Source organism: Lutra lutra, chromosome 13 (assembly GCF_902655055.1).
Source record: "Lutra lutra chromosome 13, mLutLut1.2, whole genome shotgun sequence".
Lineage (NCBI taxonomy): Eukaryota > Metazoa > Chordata > Mammalia > Carnivora > Mustelidae > Lutra > Lutra lutra.
In genome coordinates, this window is record NC_062290.1 from 88157198 (window position 1) to 88174935 (window position 17738).

The 17738-nt window shown below is 54.3% G+C and overlaps 1 protein-coding gene across 9 annotated transcripts; it reads right to left on the reverse strand.

Annotated features, from left to right (window-relative positions):
- Positions 1–16974, reverse strand: ST6GALNAC6 (ST6 N-acetylgalactosaminide alpha-2,6-sialyltransferase 6). 9 transcript variants are annotated; one of them, XM_047700266.1, is made up of 7 exons: positions 12868–13014; positions 11670–11726; positions 9934–10024; positions 7928–8107; positions 5351–5757; positions 2220–2327; positions 1196–1536 (listed from the first exon to the last, which is right to left on the reverse strand). In XM_047700266.1, exons 2-7 carry the CDS (start codon positions 11693–11695, stop codon positions 1347–1349), a joined length of 1002 nt encoding a protein of 333 aa, XP_047556222.1. In that variant the 5' UTR covers positions 11696–11726; positions 12868–13014; the 3' UTR covers positions 1196–1346. The 9 variants fall into 9 exon arrangements, with proteins under 9 accessions (XP_047556218.1, XP_047556215.1, XP_047556216.1 ...); XM_047700267.1 differs by lacking the exons at positions 11670–11726; positions 12868–13014 and adding exons at positions 1860–1885; positions 10731–10871 and having other exon boundaries at positions 1395–1536; XM_047700262.1 differs by lacking the exons at positions 11670–11726; positions 12868–13014 and adding an exon at positions 16530–16974 and having other exon boundaries at positions 1–1532.
- Positions 16975–17738: the final 764 nt, after the last annotated feature.

Genomic DNA, 17738 nt, shown 5'->3' on the forward strand with positions numbered 1-17738 from the left:
TGGAACCAGAATTTAGACGCATTTATTCCTGAACAAATCATTACAAAACAGAGTCTGGGGTAGTCGCCGGCTCCCAGCCCCCACCCCAATGTGCAAAGGCTTGCTGCTGGCCTCTTCCTCTCCACCTGACCCCTCCCGCTCCACAGCCTCCTCCAGGAAGCCCTCCAGTCTTCCCTTCTGGACTCTGGAAGAGCAGGGGCAAGTCCACCCCACTGAGGTCCAGCAATAAAGTGCCTGGTGTAGAGTGAGGGGGCAGAACCCAGGCAATGGGGCTCCCGGGCCCTGAGAGCCTTCCCAGGCCCATCTGAGGGGAGACCCTTGGATGACTCCAGCAGCTGCAGAAAAAGGGGCTATGTGAAACCCCAGTTTGTCTGGGATTACCCCTCTTTGAAGTACCCTGAAGGCTACTCCAACAGGTGGAAAGCCTGACTGCTAGATGGCAGAAAAGGGAGCCTGGCTCTTTAAGAGCCAAACTAATGGCAGCTGAGTGGAGGGACTACAGAAACCGCTGAAGGTTTGTTCCTTTCCTATTAGATCCCACCCCCCCAAACCCTGTGGGAGTTTATGCAAAAATACCCTAAGTTTCCAGGAGGAGGTGAGGAAGAGGACTCCAGACCCCCAAGGAGCTGAGCCCCCCAGCAAGGGGGTGGTGGCGGGAGGGGTCCGTCTTAGGGAAGACAGACCCAAGGAGGTCAGTGGGGAAAGTGGGAAGGGGGCCTCAGACTCCACGTTAGAACCTGACACAGGCAGGAGAGCGACCAGAGAGAGGGCAAGAGTTTTTTCCAAAGCCACTCAGCGCAGAGCCAAGACCCAGATGCTGGCTCCTACCTCTAAAATCCCCCTGACAAGCTCCCAAATGCCCTTGGCCTGGCCTCCAGACACAGCTCCCACTCCCATGCAACCTCTCTTTCTGGCTCTGGGAAGTGAGGGAGCAGCAGAGTTCCCAGCTCTGCAGGACAGGACCCCACTGTCCCAGCCAACAGGGAGTGATGGGGGAGGGGCGGTGTCCATCCTGGGGCTCTGAACCAAGGCCTCATGGGAAAGCACATGTCCTTAGCCTCAGATAACTTCAAGAAATACCCTGATTGACTACTCAGACCCTGACTGGACAAGAAATACCTCCAACACCCCTGATTAACCACATAGCTCAAATCCAAATCCCTGATTGGCCAAGAGACACCCCCAGGCCCTCACTGGCTGGAGGATACAAGGCCCTCATTGGCCCGAAGGTACTCCGGCCAGCTTTGATTGGCCAGGAGATGGCCCTTGGTTGAGTGGCTGGGCGGAGAGAGTGGTCTCTCCCGCCTTCCCCCCCCACCCCGTGGGAGGTCCACAGGCGGGGTGGCCTAGGTCCAGGAGGGATGGGAGAAGGTGATCCCGTACAGCTGGGCCCAGGAAGAGAAGACCCTCTTCTCAGTGATGAAGCGGTGGTGGTTGCCCTTGCGGCTGTGCTCATTCTGGATGTAGGTGACACACTCGTCCGGCCCCTTGGGCTCATAGTAGTGGTAGGGCATGCGCTGGAGGCGGGGCCGCTGGCTGGGGCAGAGCAGATGGGAGCCGTCAGGGCACAGGAGGCACCAGCGGGGCCCAGCCCTTCCAGCTCCTGACTTGCTAGAGGACTTCAGCGGGGGAAATCCCTGCCCCTCCCAGGGCCTCAGTTTCCCCATCTGTAAAATGGATGTAGGATGGACTAGGTTTATGACCATCCAACTTTGTGGGGGTTTTTGTTTTGTTTTGTTTTGAATATGATTGAAATTTTTCCTTTCCTTAAGAGGGTGGTAGTGTAGGGTAGTGGTAAGAAATAAGGCTCTGGAGCCTGGCCCCAGTGCTTACTGTTTGTGGGACCTTAGGCCACTCACAAAATGCCTTCCTCAGTTTTTCTCATCTATGGAACAGAAAGAATAAAGCAACTATCCATTAGGGTCCCTGTGAGGAGTAAATGACGTAACAAATGTAGCCAGGCTTGGAACACGGTCAGCACTCGGTGAAGAACACTGTCACCTAGCGGGCTTGTCATGTGATAATATTAATGATAGTTATTAATATACGAACTCTGGACTCTGGCTGAGTTGGGGGGAGGCCCCCAAAGGTAGAAGCCTAGATCTCTGCAGAGCGGTTTGAATGCCATAAAACAGAAGCCCTCAAAGGCACCCCCCAGCCAAAATCTCCGGGGTTCCATCCTGAAGCCAGTGACTGGTTGTTGTTGGAGGGGGGCTCACCTGCAGTAGTCCGGGGGGACCATGCCATAGACATGCACGTGGTCACACAGCTCCACCGCTATGACCATGGTGAACCAGCCGGTGCTCAACCACGAATGGGACTTCTCCCTGCGGGCAGAGAGGGGGCATGCGGATGGGAAGGAATGGTCAACCCACCTGGAGTTTCCCAGAACTCTCCCTCCCCTGCCCTAGGGTCCCTGCCCCCACTTCAGGGACCCCCTAGTCCAGCCCCACTGTGGGAGCATGTAACATACTGGCAGAGGGCTTGTCTGGGCAGGGATGAGGGGTGTGGAGAGAGCTCCTCTGGAGGAACAGCGCATGCTGGGAATCAACTCCTGGAGATTTAGTCACAGCAGGGCAAGTTGCAAGTGACCATGAACTTACTAGACTCATGGTCTTGCTTGATGGAACTTGCTAGAAGCTGCTGTCACCACGCTAGGAGCAAACACCTAATGGGAGACTCATCAGAGGTCATGCTGTGACCCCAGGTTCAGAGCAAGGCATAGGAAGGAGCCAAGGGTCTAGAGCTGAGCTGCCCACTACAGCAGCCAGGGGCCACATGTGGGCGCAACTTGTGGCTGAAATGTGCCATCAGTGTAAAATACGCATGGGATGTTTTAGTGTGAAAAAAAAAAAAAACCAACACAGAAAATTGGGGCACCTGGGTGGCTCAGTGGGTTAAGCCTCTGCCTTTGGCTTAGGTCATGATCTCAGGGTCCTGGGATCGAGCCTGCAATGGGCTCAGGAAGCAGGCTCAGCAGGGAGCCTGCTTCCCCCTCACTCTCTGCCTGCCCCTCTCCTTACTTGTGATCTCTCTCTGTCAAATAAATAAAATCTTTAAAAACACACACACAGGGGCACCTGAGTGACTCAGTGGGTTAAAGCCTCTGCCTTCGGCTCAGGTCATGATCCCAGGGTCCTGAGATCAAGTCCCGCATTGGGCTCTCTGCTCAGCAGGGAGCCTGCTTCCCTCTCTCTCTCTCTGCCTGTCTCTCTGCCTACTTGTGATCTCTCTATCTGTCAAATAAAACACACACACACATACACACACACAGAAAATGTCACTGGTGGTTTTTGACTGTATGTTTAACTAAAAATAGTTTGGATATATTTAATGGAAGGTGGTTCTTTGGAAAGTTTTTTGTTTTTTTGTTTTTTTTTTAAAGATTTTATTTATTTATTTGACAGAGAGAGACACAGCGAGAGAGGGAACACTAGCAGGGGGAGCAGCAGAGGGAGAGGGAGAAGCAGGCTTCCCACCGAGCAGGGAGCCCGATGTGGAACTCAGTCCCAGAACCCCTGGGATCATGACCTGAGCCGAAGGCAGACGCTTAACAACTGAGCCACCCAGGCACCCCCTTTGGGAAGTTTAAATAGAAAATAAACCTCTCAGGAGACTGACAAAGAAAAAGAGAAAAGACATAAATTACCAATATCAAGAATAAAACAGAGACTATCCTCACAGACCCTGCAGATATGGAAGGGCGGTAAGCAAACCATAAACAATTATGTACATAAATTTCCCAACTTAGATGAAATAGGCCAATTCCTTGAAAATCAAGATGAAACCAAAACTCAGCCAATATGAAACAGATTAACCTGAGTATGTGTGACTATTAAGAAACTGAATTCATCGTTCAAAACCTTCAAAAAAGAACTCTCCAGGCCTAGACAGTTTCACTGGCAAATTCTACCAAACATTTAAAGAAGAAATAACACCAATTCTACACATTTTTCTGAGGCCAGCATTACCCATAAGACCAAAGCCAGGCAAAGACAGTAGAAAACTACAGATTGATATCTCTTGTGAACACAGACACAAAAATCTCAACAAAATATTAGCATATCATATCCAGCAATATATAAAATAATACACTACAACCAAGTGAAGTTTACTCTAATAATACAAGTCTGACTCAATATTCAAAAATCAATCAATATTCAAAAATATACATGGTGGCATAATCCACCATACTTATAGCCTTAAGGAAAACCACATAAGCATATCAACTGATACAGAAAAACACTTGATAAAACTTAATATCCAATAATGATGAAAACTCTTAACCAGTTAGAGAAGGGAACTTCTTCAACTCAATAAAGGACAGCTAAAAACTCTACAGCTAACATCTTATTCAATGATGAAAGACCAAATGTTTTCCCACTAAGACCGAGACCAAGGCCAAGGATGTCTACTCTCACCACTCTCCATACAATCTGACCTTGTGTCAAAAGTCCTAGCCAATGTAATAAGGCAAGAAAAAGAAATAAGAAGCATACCACTGGAAAGGAAGAAATAAAACTGTTCTGAATTACATGTCCTTATGATATGATTACATGTATAGAAAATCCCAATGAACCTGGAAAAATCTCCCAGAACCAGTAAGTAAGTTTGGCAGGATTATAGGATACAAAGTCAAGACACAAAAATCAATCGTATTTCTGTATATTAGCAATGAGTAATTGGGAACCCCCTAAAACTTTAAATACAATTTACAATAGCTCCTTCAAATCTTAACTATTTAGGGATAAAACAAAGTATAGGATCTATATGCTGGATGTATTGGGTTAAATAAAATATATTAAGATTAATTTCACCTGTTTCTTTTTACTTTATTAATTTGGCTACTACAGAAATTTAAGTTACATATATGGCTTGCATTATATTTCTACTGGATAGCACTGGCCTAGCTTTTTTGGAGAGATCAGCCAGAAAAGGACATGCTGGCAAAGATATATTCTTAGGATAGATCATGCTGGGAGCAACTATATGACTAAAGTAAGACATGCTCGGTTCAGTGAATACCGGCCATGAGCCATTGGGAGCTCTCCTAGAAAGATGCTAGGCGTATGCCACCTTAGAGCAGAGCATGCTGGGAGCCCTGTTCCCTCGGAGCAATGCATGCTGGGAGGAAGTCCTCCTGGGGAGACATGACAGTGCAGAGTATGTTGGAAGTAACTCCTGCTAGGGTCTGGACATGAAGAAAATTCCCCTGGAAAACGTGACCAGAGGGTGGCAGGAAGTGATCACACCCTCAGAGCAGTGCATGCTGGGTACAGCAGGCCCTCCGGCAGAGAATGCTGACGGGGAGCAAGGGGCTGGCCAGAGGGGGCAGGCAGGAGGCTGGTACCTGTCCTTGCCCGTCTCACCCCGGAACAGGTCGTCAAACTGGCGCATGCGGCCGGGAGAGACGGCATAGGCCTCCATGTTGGGGAACACCAGGCCTGCCCGCTGGATGACACGCACAAGGCTGCCCTGGGGCTTCTGCATCTTGTTCGGGGGCCCCCAGAAGATGAACACGGTTTCGGGGGTCCGGTTGACAAACTCCTGGGGCCTCCGCAGCACACGGAACACGCTGGAATGGGCGACCACACGGAAGGTGGTCTTGTTGCCTACGTCGGCTGAGTAGCCCGTGGTGGGCGCGTCGTTCATGCGGATTGTGCACTCGGCTCGCTCAATCTCGGGGCCGAGCTTGGTTCCCAGCAGGTGGCTAGAGCTGGTGATGATCACACACTGGTGGCACCGGGAGGGCAGCGTCTGGGAGGGGGCGAGCAAAGTCAACACCGTCTGTCATGTCCACTCAATGCCAGGCCCTATGCTCTGTACACCCAGGCCTCTTGGGAGGCAGGAATTAATTTGCCTATTTTATTTTACTTACTTATTTATTTTTATTTATTTATTTAGAGAGTGTGATGGGGGGAGGGGTGGGCAGAGGGAGAGAAAGAATCTTAAGCAGGCTCGACGCGAAGCATGGAGCCCGACGTCGGGCTCAAGATCGTGGCCAGAGCCACAATCGAGAGTCAAACACCCAACTGAACGAGCCACCCAGGTAACCCTATTTTGCCCATTTTAAAGACAAGGAAACCGAAGGCTGTTCCTTTGACAATAAATATTATAGCAACTGGCTAATGGCCAAATATCAGGGACAGAGCAATGAATAAAAGGGACCCCCCTTCTGCCTTCAAAAGGCTCATGATCAGAGAGACAGTGAACAACTAAAAAACTAATGGCAGGTGGTGAGTGAAACGTGCTACAAAGACAATGCAGTTTGGGCAAGGGATCAAGAGGGACAGGAGTGGGGGCTACTCTAGGAAGATCATCTGGCAGGGCAGGGCGGTGGGGGGCCCTCGGAGCTGAGACCTGGAAGATGAAAAGGAACCACGTAGGAAAGTTAACAAGGCAAGAAAAACAGCAGGACCAGAGGTTCTGAAATGGGAATGACCACAGTGTGTTGAGAGGCAAAAGAAGGCCACTCGGCTGGGGCAGAGTGAAGGAACAGGAGGACAGGACAGTCATGCAGGGATATCCCCAAAGTCACACAGCAGAGAAGGATAGTACCTGGGTAGGAACCCAGGTCTACATGGCCACAGAGCCCCAGCCCAGTCCAGTTCCCCTAAGAGGACATCCTCCCCAGGGCACCCATGACATTTCCGCACCACCCACAAACAAAACCCCACCTTGTCAGTCCGGACAGGGTGTGGAAGCCCCTCTGGGCCTTTGTTTCCCCACTGGTAAATGAGTCAGAACCACATGTTTTCTGGGGCCTAATTTCTTGCCGTGGAATTCCTGTTTACCCTTTAAGCCCAAGCTCAGGAGCTACCTCCTTCAGGCAGTCCTCCCTGAATCCTTACTCTGAGATCTGATGGCAGATCCCACGGACCTCAAATGATGACTGTTCCAGCTTTCCCGAGCTCTACTGGCATCCCTGTCTATAAGCCCAGTGCTGCCTCATTCCCTTTTTTCCATGTCGCCCACTCTCAAGCTCTTCTGCTTTTTTTCAGGTTCCATTATTTTTATTTTAAGAGTTCTTAGGGTCTCTTAGGGTCTAGAGACAGATGCTGATCTGTCTCTGAAGACCTGCTAATGGGCCCTTTCCAGTAAGCGTGTATTCAGATCCTGAGAAATTCAGGAGGATTTGTGAGGGAGGGGAGGGAGGCAGGCACAGATTGGAAGACCTCCTCCTCCTGGAAGGTGGAGTCCATATTCCAGGCCAACGATTATCTCCTTGTTCTCCTAGAAAACATTTAGGGCTTAGAGGCTTCTAGGGTGGATCCCAAAAACACAACGTCAGTCTCATGGCTACGCAAGGCAAACAGAAGTCCTGGGAAAAATGTTTGGGTTCTCTACTGAGCTGCACGTCTGGGAGGTGCGGGGGCAATACCGTAGCTCCTCCCCTCCCTGGCTGTGTGGCTTTGGACAAGTGACTGAGTCTTGGTTTCTCCATCTCTTCAAGGGAGCTAACAATGCTGACCTCACAGGGTCGGTATGATGATTACCGCTAATTACAGTACCCAGCACACAGCAGGCAACTGATAAAGCACAGCCATTATTATGACTGTTTCTGTATTGTCAAGCCCTCCAGTGCTCAGCTTCCAAACCCTGTGTGGACTCCCCAGCAGGGACAGAGATCAGGGAAAACCAGAGACATCCCTCCTTAGGGATTCTGACTCACTAGGCAGTAGGGTATCAGGGCTAAAAATGGGACCTTGAAGAAAATGGAGGCCCAGAGGGGGACAAGGGCACCTGTTCGAGGTCACACAACCAACAGGGGGCTGAAGGAACTGGAAGCCAGGGCCTTGACTCTCATTTAGGAAGAATGGAAGTAGCAGAGAGAAGAGGTAGAGGAAGTGGGAACAGAGATGGTGGCCCGTGGGGTGGGTCAGCCGTCAGCCCAGTCTCAGGGAGCTCCCCAGAGCTGTCGCGCTACCTTGTTGCCGAGAATCGGGACGTATGCGTCCGTGATGCTCCACTTCCTGACGTTGATGGGCTTGCGGGTGCGGCCCCGCAGGGAGCCGTAATGGAAGACCTCACTGGCACTGTTGGAGCTGTAGAGGATGAGGATGGTGATGAGGGCGAAGAGGACCACGAACACCGCTGAGCGCTGCTCCTAGAGAGGGGAGAGGCCACTGAGCGCCCAGCCACCACACAGGCCTCCGCCTCGTCCTTGCCACCTGCCTTGCCCTGCTCCCTCCTGCTCATCCTTCCAGACCAGCTCAGACACTACCCCCTCTGGCCCCCTGAGCAGCCCCATCCCAGCACCGGTCACACTGCATTCAAACTGCCATCCTCCTCTCCCTGCCCCGATAGACCATAACCTCTGAGGGCTGGGACCGAGACAGCCTCAATGGCCACCATATCCCAGCTCCCGGATTACAGAAGCCCAGAGGGTTCTCAGGGAGGATTCGCCGGATTGGATTGCATGTGTCAGAGGGATCCCTCCGGGGACAGCTTGGAAAGATGCTTGGAGACAGCTGGGGCGTTCAAGGGACAGGGCCCAAGGTCTTCCCCAAACAGGAACTCTCTGTAATTTATTTATCTTTCATTAAGCCTGGAGGGGATGGATCTGGTCAGGAATTGCGGTGCATGGGCACTCAGGGCCCACCGTGTCACCACCGACAGGGCAGGAAAGGGATATACAAAGTATCTGCTGGGATTAATCCGCCCAGGCCCTGCACGGCCAGGCAAGATCTGGAAGTCCTGGCTCCTTGTGCTAAGATCCCCGTGCTGCTTGTTCATGTATCGCCTCTCAGGTCCAAGCTCACCCTCTTTGCCTGCTCTGCAAAAATGGACCTGGGCCCTTACATGTATTTCTTTGCCAGTTAGTTGCAGATTGAGCTTTGTTGGTAAATGGCACTGGAGAGGCAGTGCAGGAGAAAAGGAGTTTGCTTCCTGCGGCTGGGGGGCCTGTCATGTGGTCCATGCCCTTGCCCCTCCACAGTACAGGGCTCCCACAGCACTTGCTCCAGCCCCAGTTCCTGGTGGCCAGGAGCTGCCAGCAGCTAGCAGCTGGATGCACTCTGCAGCTCCCCTCCAACCCCCCTCCCTTGCCTTCAGGCAGGCTGGGAGCAGAGTGCCTCCAGCTCCCGCTGTGATCACAGCTTCTCCAGAGTTCAGCTCAGGCTGTACACTCAAACACCAGAGGCCATAAGCTCCCTCCCCGGAGCAGTTCTGTATGGGCTCTGAGTGCCTCTTGGGAGTGGCAGCCTTCCCTGTGACCCAGGGAGTGGTTTTATGACAACTTTAGGCCAACTCCACTGGCCCAGGGCCACAGTGGGTTCTCTGCCATCCCGTGGGCCAGAGTTGTGCCCTGGACCTCAGCCCTGCAGTTGGAGCCTGCTCCTTCCCGTATTCCTTAGAATTCCAAGTCCTCGTTACTCTGATGCCTGGCTGTTGTGGAGAATCCTTTCCCCTAATCTTTCCCTGTTCAAATGACTGTGTGCTTTCCCTCTCCCAATCAGACCCAGATCGATATGCCCATATCACACTACTCCAACCCTCGGGCTCTGCAGTGGATCCCTGGAAAGGGGTGCATGGGGTCGGGCACATAGTAGGTGCTCAGGAAAACATGAATGCATGGATCACTCTGACACCCTCAAGGTGATGCTCACAACATCCTGTCCTCTTTGACTCTGACCATTGCCCCTTCTCCCCACACCCTTTACAGTCACCTTCTCGGCCCACCCTTTACCACAGATGGACCAGTCAAAACTAGGAAGAGAGAGGTGGACCAAGTCCGGAGAGAGACAGGGGCTTGGCCAAAGCCAGAGATCAGTGGCCACAGCAGAGCTCAAGCCATGGCCTCTCAGGCATCAGGCACTTCTTGGTAGGGGAGAGACACTGGTGGTGGCCTGGGTCTGAGGCAGGTCCAAAGGAGCCCATTTCGCTGAGGAAGCAAAAGGCTGAGAGGGAGACAAGAAGTGAAGGGGGACTTACTTTGTTGCTACTCATGTCTCTCCGGCGTCTGCTGAGGGGCAGGGCCCGGCGTCCTGCAGGTGGCCCAGGGGGCAGGGATGTGGGGTCACACCTGCAAGTCACAGAAAGGTTACAGCTTGGGAGCTCTCCCTCTAGCACAGCTGGTCAAAGGCTACACCCTCCCCACCCCACCAGCCCTCCTACCCACCCATGACTTCAAGGCTCTTCATTTTGCAGAGGGAGGTAGTGAGACCCAGAAAGGGCAGGAACCTGCCCGTGGTCACAGAGCCGGGTGGTGGCAGAGCCATGCCTCTCTCCTTGCCCCTTGTTCTCTCCCACTCTGCTCCCTGAGCAGGGACCTCCCCATACCTTAGCTCTTCTAGACAGCCAGCAGGCCTTAAAGTTCACTCCCCTGCTGGGGGCTTGTCCCCCACCCAGCAAGAGCCCCATGCATTCCTATCCCAGACCCTGACTGAGGCCCCTGCAGCCTTGGAATAAAGCAATATTCCTTCTAGGTGCCCAGACTCCTCTGCACAGGCACCCTTCCAGATCTTGCACAAACTGTCCCTTCTATCTAGAACAGCTGCCCTCTTGCACCCTGCTCATGCCCTCTCATCCTCCAAGCCTGGGGTAGGCCAGCAACTTCCTGTGTATCACCTCCTGGCTAGGTTAAGAGCTCTCTGAGGGTGGGGTGGGCACAGATCTTCAGTCACACTCTCCCCCTGTGCCTCCAAAGCCACGGGATTGGGTGCAGGAGGTTCAGTGAATGATTCTGCTAATTAACAATGAGATCTTGGGGAGTTAAGGGCACAACTCACCAATGAGCTATAATCACAGCCCCACCCTCGGGGGTGGGGTGTTGGGGGGCCTCCAGTGATGATGCAGCCCAGGACAGCCCTTCCTTCCTGCCCATCTGCCCTCAGCGGCCGGCGCTACGAGGGGACATTCTCACAGGCCCTAGCTCCCCTCCAGACCTCAATTTCCCCACCTGTCAAAAGGGAGTAAGTACTTGCAACCAGCCACCTTCAGCAGATTCAAGGACAGAGGAAGAATGTGCAGAGGGACAAACAGGGCCCCGGGCTCCCCAGCTCTGTCCTCCCCTCCAGGGGCCTCCCAGCTCCCGCCACTATCTCCGCCCCCTGACCTGGCCGCTGTTTACTCCTATACTGCCACCAGGAATAGCCATAGAACCTCAGGCCAAAGGAGGCTCCCCCCAATGCCGCTCCTGATTGGTTGGTCCCCGACTCCGCCCACTTCCCGGCCCCGCCCCTTCTCCGCGGGAGCCCCCCTCCTCCCCGGCCAGGTCTCAGATTTCTCCCGGGCGGGAGGGCCCATCAGGGAGTTCACCCGGCCTCTCACTGGGTCCAGTGCCCGCGATACAGATCAGGAAACTGAGGCTCATTAGAAAAGAAAAGCAGCCTGTCTTTGGACTCACAGCCCGTTATGGCGCAAGGCGGAGTCCAGAATCCCAGTGTCGCACCCATCAACGTTGACCCTCTGGCCGTCCAGGCCCTCACGGTCCAGCTGTCTCTGAGCGGAGCCTCTCCTCTCACTACCGTTTCCTTCTCATGCCCCATGCTCCAGAAACACCACGGCTCTCCAGTTCCCAGGCCCACCCCTACTTTCCCACCTTTGCCTGAGCAGTGCCCTCAGCCAGGACCACCGACCCTCTGGTCAGCCCCGTCACAATCCTGCTCTGAGAAGGCCATGGTCACAGCATCTCAGGTGCCAGTGCGAATCCCGGTTCCACCACTTACTGGCTGAGGGGCCTCGGGCAAGCCATGTGACCTCTCTGAGCCTCAGTTTCCTCATCTCTGAAATGGGAATAATAAGAGTAGGTAACTTACAGGGTTGTTGAAAGGATTCAAGCAGATGTGGCAAGGGAAGCACCGGGCTTGAAAGTGCTTGGTCAGTGCCTGTCAGTAGCTGTTCATCTCGTGGTTATTCATTGTTGGGGGCCTGCCTCACCTTGAGCTTGCGAGGGAAACACTGCCCCTTCTCCGACACCTAGCCTAGCCACTTCCCTCTAATATGGAGGAAGGTGTGCAGGGAGCCACACTGCGCATCACCCACTCACCCCATCCTCCCGGCAACGCTGCAAGGGAAGGACTCTTATTCCCCATTTCACAGATTAGGAGACTGAGGTTCAGAGAGGCAGAGCTGCCCAGAGTCTTCTGGGGAGCCTTGTTTACAGGCTTGTTCTCAGGGAGCAGCCTGGGGCTGAGCTTGCCAGGATCTCCCTCCAGGATCTCCACGGGCTGGAATGGGCCAGAGGCCACCAAGTGTGTGCTCAGCACCGGCCTAGCACTAGGGAGCAGGCCTGCTGGGGAGCGACTTGCTCAGGCTGGGGAGGCCTGGGGAGTTGGCAGCCCAGAGCGCGAGGCCAGGAGTGTGGCCTCAGCCCCGAGGCTGGCAGAGCAGGAGGGCTGAGTCCCTGCGCTAAGGGTGGGGGCCACACCCTGCTCTCTGTTTGGGGGCTTTGCCACTCTCGGCGTGGGGGAGTCCTCCGGCAGGGTCGAGACGCCCCCACGAGCCTCGTGGGAGGAGGGCTGTGGGGAGAAGGGGGAGGGAGGCTCCTAATGTCTACATGGTGGGTCGCGGAGCCCGTGGGTCCACTGGCGGGGTACGACTCACCCTCTACGCCCCCTCTTGCGCTGACGACCTCCCCCAGTTCCCGCACTGTCCACAGCCCTAGCCCCAGCTGGGAAGAGGAGGGAGGCAGGACGGCGGCAGGTCCCCGAGCTCTAACGAGGTAGTAGGCGGCAGGGGCCCCGCGAACCCTGCGACAGCCCATGGGCGCGAGGACCGGGATCTCCAGGCGCGGCTGCCGGGAGTGGGTCTAGGGGAAACCTAGGGCCCCGCATCTTACCCCTGCCCTGGGGGCTCCCCGCCCCCGCCCCGGAGCGCAGGCAGCGCTCCCCTCCCGCTACCCGCCTCCGCACGGCGCCCGCTCACCTCCCCCGGGGAGCGCCCGGCCCCCCGCGGCCCCCGAGCCCCCTCACATGGCGCCGGGAGCCGAGAGCCGGGGTCCGCGCTGCTCCGGCCGCCCAGGCCCCGCCGCAGCCGCCGCCCGGCGGGTCCTAGCGCCGCCGCCGCCGCTCGGGCACAGGCCAGGGAAGCGGGAGGAGTCTGGAGGGGCCGCGGGTGGCTCCGCCCCGGGGCGGCGCTGGCGGGGAAGGGTGAGGGGCGGGCGACCCCGGGCCGGGACCGCACTAGCGCCCCCCTTGCTCCTATGGGCAGCCTGTAGTGGCAATAACCCCCCCACCACCACCCCCCCGACACACATAACAGCCTTCTGGAGCCCTTCAGTGTGAGTCGGAGCCGCTTCTATTCGCTTTATTGCCGCCAGGACCTGGATGGGGAAACTGAGTCCTGGGGCACACTGCGCTTGGAATCAGTCGAGTTTCTCCCTGGGCTCCCCTACCAGGGGCCTCCAGAGCCTTGTCTCCACCTGCCACCGTGGGTGAACTCGGGGGACCTCCCTTGGATTCAAGTCTAGCTGTGCCCTTTGCTAGCTGTTCAGGCTTGCACATCATTTACCCTTCCTCTGCCTCTGGAAAATAAGAACAACCTGACGGGGTGTCGTCAGGATTAAAAATGTTGTGTTACTTCTTAGAGTTATCGGGGTATTCGTAACATCGTTTTATGTGATAGTAGTCCTGACGGGGACTTAGTCGAACACACAAAGGCGCAGCCCAGCTAGAATGAAGGATGCAGAAGCGCTATGCACCGCCAGGAAGAAATGTCCAGGATATTTACAGGCCGTTCAAGCGAAGAAAGCAAGTGAAAGAAGTTAATCATTCTGGAAAAGGAAATTGTAAAAATATGCTTTCCGTTCCTGGATATGTATCCTGGAGAAATTCTTGCCACGTGCACAACAACGTTGGGAGTAGCAGAGCTAGACATAGCACAAAACCGGAAACAGCCCATATATCAACAGGAGAATGGATTTGTATCCTTGTCTGGATGCCCAGGTGGGATATTACACAGCAGGGAAAAGTGAATGAGCTACAATGACATGGATTTTAGAAACATGAGTGGTGAAAAAGACCAGTCCCAGAAAACAAATAAAACTACATGCTATGTTGTTTGAGCATATAGATGGCAGCCCTCACAACCAGGGACAGGTTTAACTTTTTGCCTATTGAAATGATTAAAGTTTTAAACCAGCAAAAGTCAAGAACACAGCTGTCTTCGTGGGGGAGGCAGGGACTCAGGGGAGGGGAGAGGAGGAAACAGAGCCATCCAGTTCTTGTATCTTCTGGTCTTTCAGTGGGACATGGGTTTAAGAGGGTCGTTATATTATTATGTTTTATAACTTATGAGTATGATGGATGACATCATTTGTATGTATCACAGTATTCAAAAAATAAAAGAGAATGAGGAGATAAATCAAATGAAAATATGGAGATAGCTTCTGCCTGTCAGTGAATAAAGTGTTAAGAGTGATTATTTCCGGGGATGCCTGGGTGGCTCAGTCGGTTAAGTGTCTGCCTTGGGCTCAGGTCATGACCCCACAGTCCTGGGATGAAGTCCCTCATCTGGGAACCTGCTTGTGATTTCTCTCTCTCATTCTGACAAATAAGTAAATAAAATCTTTTTTTTTTTAAGTGGTCATTTCCGGAATGATAAATATTATGGGCTGCTTTTGGGTTTTTGTGTTTTGGGGGGTGGGTGCTTAACTGTATTTTACAGAAATTTTAAGATAGTGGCTACACAATGTTTTTATACTTAAAAACTGAGTTTTTAACTTATAAAAAAACTGCATCTATAACACAATTTCTAAAAAATACAACTATTTATATCTGTAGATTTGTAAATGCACACAAAAGGTCTGGAAGAATCCATACTGGACTACTGGCAGGAGTTCCCCCTGGAGAATAGATATGGGGCAGGGGGGTAGGTGTTACCTTCACTTTTTGCTTTGTTAAGTTCCAGGCTGTTCATGATGGAGTCATTTGTTAAGTTAATACTACTTTGTGTTCCATTAAAACAAAAGTGGGGTGGAGGGAGGACCCAAGGTCCGTCTTCTAGGCTGTGGAGACACCCCCACTGGGCAGGGGGGCTCAGTGGGGAGAGCCAAAGGTGGATTCAAGGCCTCTTGCCACCCCTGCTGTCCACCTCTATGTGGTTCCTGAGCCCCACTCCACTCCAGCCCCCAAACCTCGCCCTGCCAGCCCCGAGACAGAAAGCTACAGGGTAGCAAACAGGGCTGTCCAGTGGGAAGCCTGATGTTGGGGGTTCAGAGAGCAACCCCTTGCCCGAGTCACCCCGCAGGTTGGAGGCTGTACCAGGGGTGGGGGCGTCCTGTCCCCAGCTCTGCTTCCTGCCCCAGGCCGATGACACGGACTCCAGAAATCGAGAGTGCAACAACCCAGCTCCTGGACCAAATCCGGACCTGGAGCTCCCCCCTCAGGCCTGCCATGTCTCTGGGCCCAGACTGACTCCAGGAGGCTCCGCTTCAGGGTCAGCTTCCCTTCCCTGGGCCCCAAGAACAAGAACAACCGTGTCAGTAATCACCAGGGTAAGAAGAACAGCTCTGGCATGTTGGGTGCTTTCTCCTGCGCTAAGCACTTTGCAGACAGACCTCCCCGAAATAAAATAACCTATGAGATGGGTGCTACACTCCAGAGGGAGAAAGTGAGGCTCAGGTGAGGGCAGATGCCCAGGCTGGGATTCCCCCACGCTTGTCTACTGAATAACCACGAGCTGTTCTGCCCCGAAGCCCCAGGCCTGCCTCACGCCCACAGCAGAACTTTCATGGATGGCTGGCCAGTGCTGGAGCTACCCTGAACCCTGCCCGGAGCAGGTCCTCCCCACAGGGCTGCCCGTCCACAGTCAGGCAGAGGTGGCCTCTGTGTCAGGCCTTCCTGTCCCAGAGTGGGTGTCCTGAGTGTGACCATCCTCCCTTCTTAACCCTTAGCAATATTTGCCCTAGGAAGAGCCCACCAGGACCTCCTCACCCACCACCAAAGCTCCCAATTTACATGGACTAAAACCAAGGCCCGGAGAGGGGTCCACACCTGCCCCCGTCTCCCCACTACCTCCTGGGCAGAGCCAGTGTGGGAGCCAAGCCTGAAAGCTGGAGCCTCTTTCCCTCCAGCTAGAGAAGGAGCCCAAGGGAAGGGCTTCCGGAAGAGAGGCCAGTGAGAGTCCCCAGAGGGTGTGGACCTGCAAACAGGAGCTCTCCATAAGCCCGTGTTCCCGAGACCTGGGCAACAGGTCTGGAACCAGGAAGCAGCTGGTTCTAAATGGCAGGCTGGAGTGGTCAGGTGGCCCTGGTGACCCAGGTACAGGAGCCCACCGGTATCCAGAAGAACCTGTCATCTTCTCTTCATCTGCCTAGATGAGTTGTGAATGTGAGTTCCTGGCCTGGCCCCAAGTTCCCTCTGAGAACAGACCTCTAATGACACCGACACTTCTAGGCCGTGAGACTCACCTAGTCTCCCCTCTGAACCTCAGGATGAAGTAGATGAGTCCCCAGCAGGCCTGCTAAGGGGACAAAGGGGCAAGGCTGTAGACAGGAAAACAGGGCCCCAAAGAGGGGCCATGCACCACGGTGCCCCAGCCCCACCACACCCCTCAGAGGTGGGAGGAAGCTCCTGCCCCCAGCTCACCTCTCGGAAGCTGCTGGAACTCCAGTGGCCGAGAAGGGGCTGCCTCAGAGAGCCTTCAGCAGGCCCGGAACCAGTCACCGGAGCAGCCAGGGGTCACCCTTCTTGGCCCAGAGAAAGTAGCCGATGGAGTATTCCTGCCAAGTCACCACCCCAGAAAGACACATTATTTAGGCCAACCCAGCAAAAAACATCCCACCCGGGGGCAGGACCAGGACAGAGATTCCTCTGTGCACTGGGCCCAGGGGCTGAGCCAGCATCTCCTGGGGGGATGGAGCAGGAGGAGGCAGTAACCCCTTGGGAGGGGGGTGAGTTCAAATCCTATCAGAACCATCTCTGGTCCTTGGAGACGGGGGATGAGGCTGTGGGCAGGGAGGCAGCTGATGGGGCTGAGAGGTCTTGTAGTGCCTCTGTCCCTGCCAAGGGCAGGGGCCGGGTTAGCCAGGGAGATCCCTTTGAAAATGACGGGTCCCACCTATCAAGTGCCAGCCCTGGGGCCATCTCTCTGAATTCATAAAATCCCATGGGGAGGGACTACTTTTTTCCCCTCTTTTTTTTAAGGAGGTTCCATGCCTACTGGGGGCTTGAACTCATGACCCTGAGATCAAGAGCCACACGCTCTACCAACAAGCCCGCCAGGCACCCCAGTAGGGACTACTTTAATACCTTTTACAGATGAGGAAGCTGAGGCCTGGAGAAAGGCACTAATTTGTCAGCATTCCACAGCAGGAGCCCGAGCGAGGCCAGGTCTCTGTTCCAGAGCCGTCCCTCTGAGCCTAGGATCTCCCCTCCAAACCCTCTGCCTACCAGGTTACATCCCACCCTTACCTCTGCCCAGTACCTGCACCCAGACACAGGCTCCTGCCAGGCCAGCAGCTGGGGTGTGACCAGCAGCCTGCTCCTCCCTACTTCCCAGCTCAGGGCTCTCCTCCCTCCTCCCACGCCTGCAGATCTTCTGGGCCTGCCTGGCACTGGGGAGGGGGAGGCAGGGCACAAAAGGCAGGGCTGTGGGCCAGGTGCCAGGTCTCCAGCCTCTCTGGAGAAGGCTGGGGGCAGGAGAGGAAGCGTGCTGGGTCACCCAGACTCCCTGGCATGACTGGCCCCGTGATTTGTGGGGGTCCAGTGCAAAGTGAAAATCTGCAGCCCCTTCTTAAAAAACATATTAAGAATTTCAAGTTGACGGGGCGCCTGGGTGGCTCAGTGGGTTAAGCC

What these genes read in the sequence shown, in the direction of transcription:
- ST6GALNAC6 (XM_047700262.1), bottom strand. An exon ending in TCCCGATTCTCGGCAACAAG is followed by an intron (nt 5,758 to 7,927) that starts GTAGCGCGACAG and finishes GCCCCCTCCCAG; the next exon opens with ACGCTGCCCTCCCGGTGCCA. An exon ending in GGTGAGACGGGCAAGGACAG is followed by an intron (nt 2,328 to 5,350) that starts GTACCAGCCTCC and finishes CTCTGCCCGCAG; the next exon opens with GGAGAAGTCCCATTCGTGGT.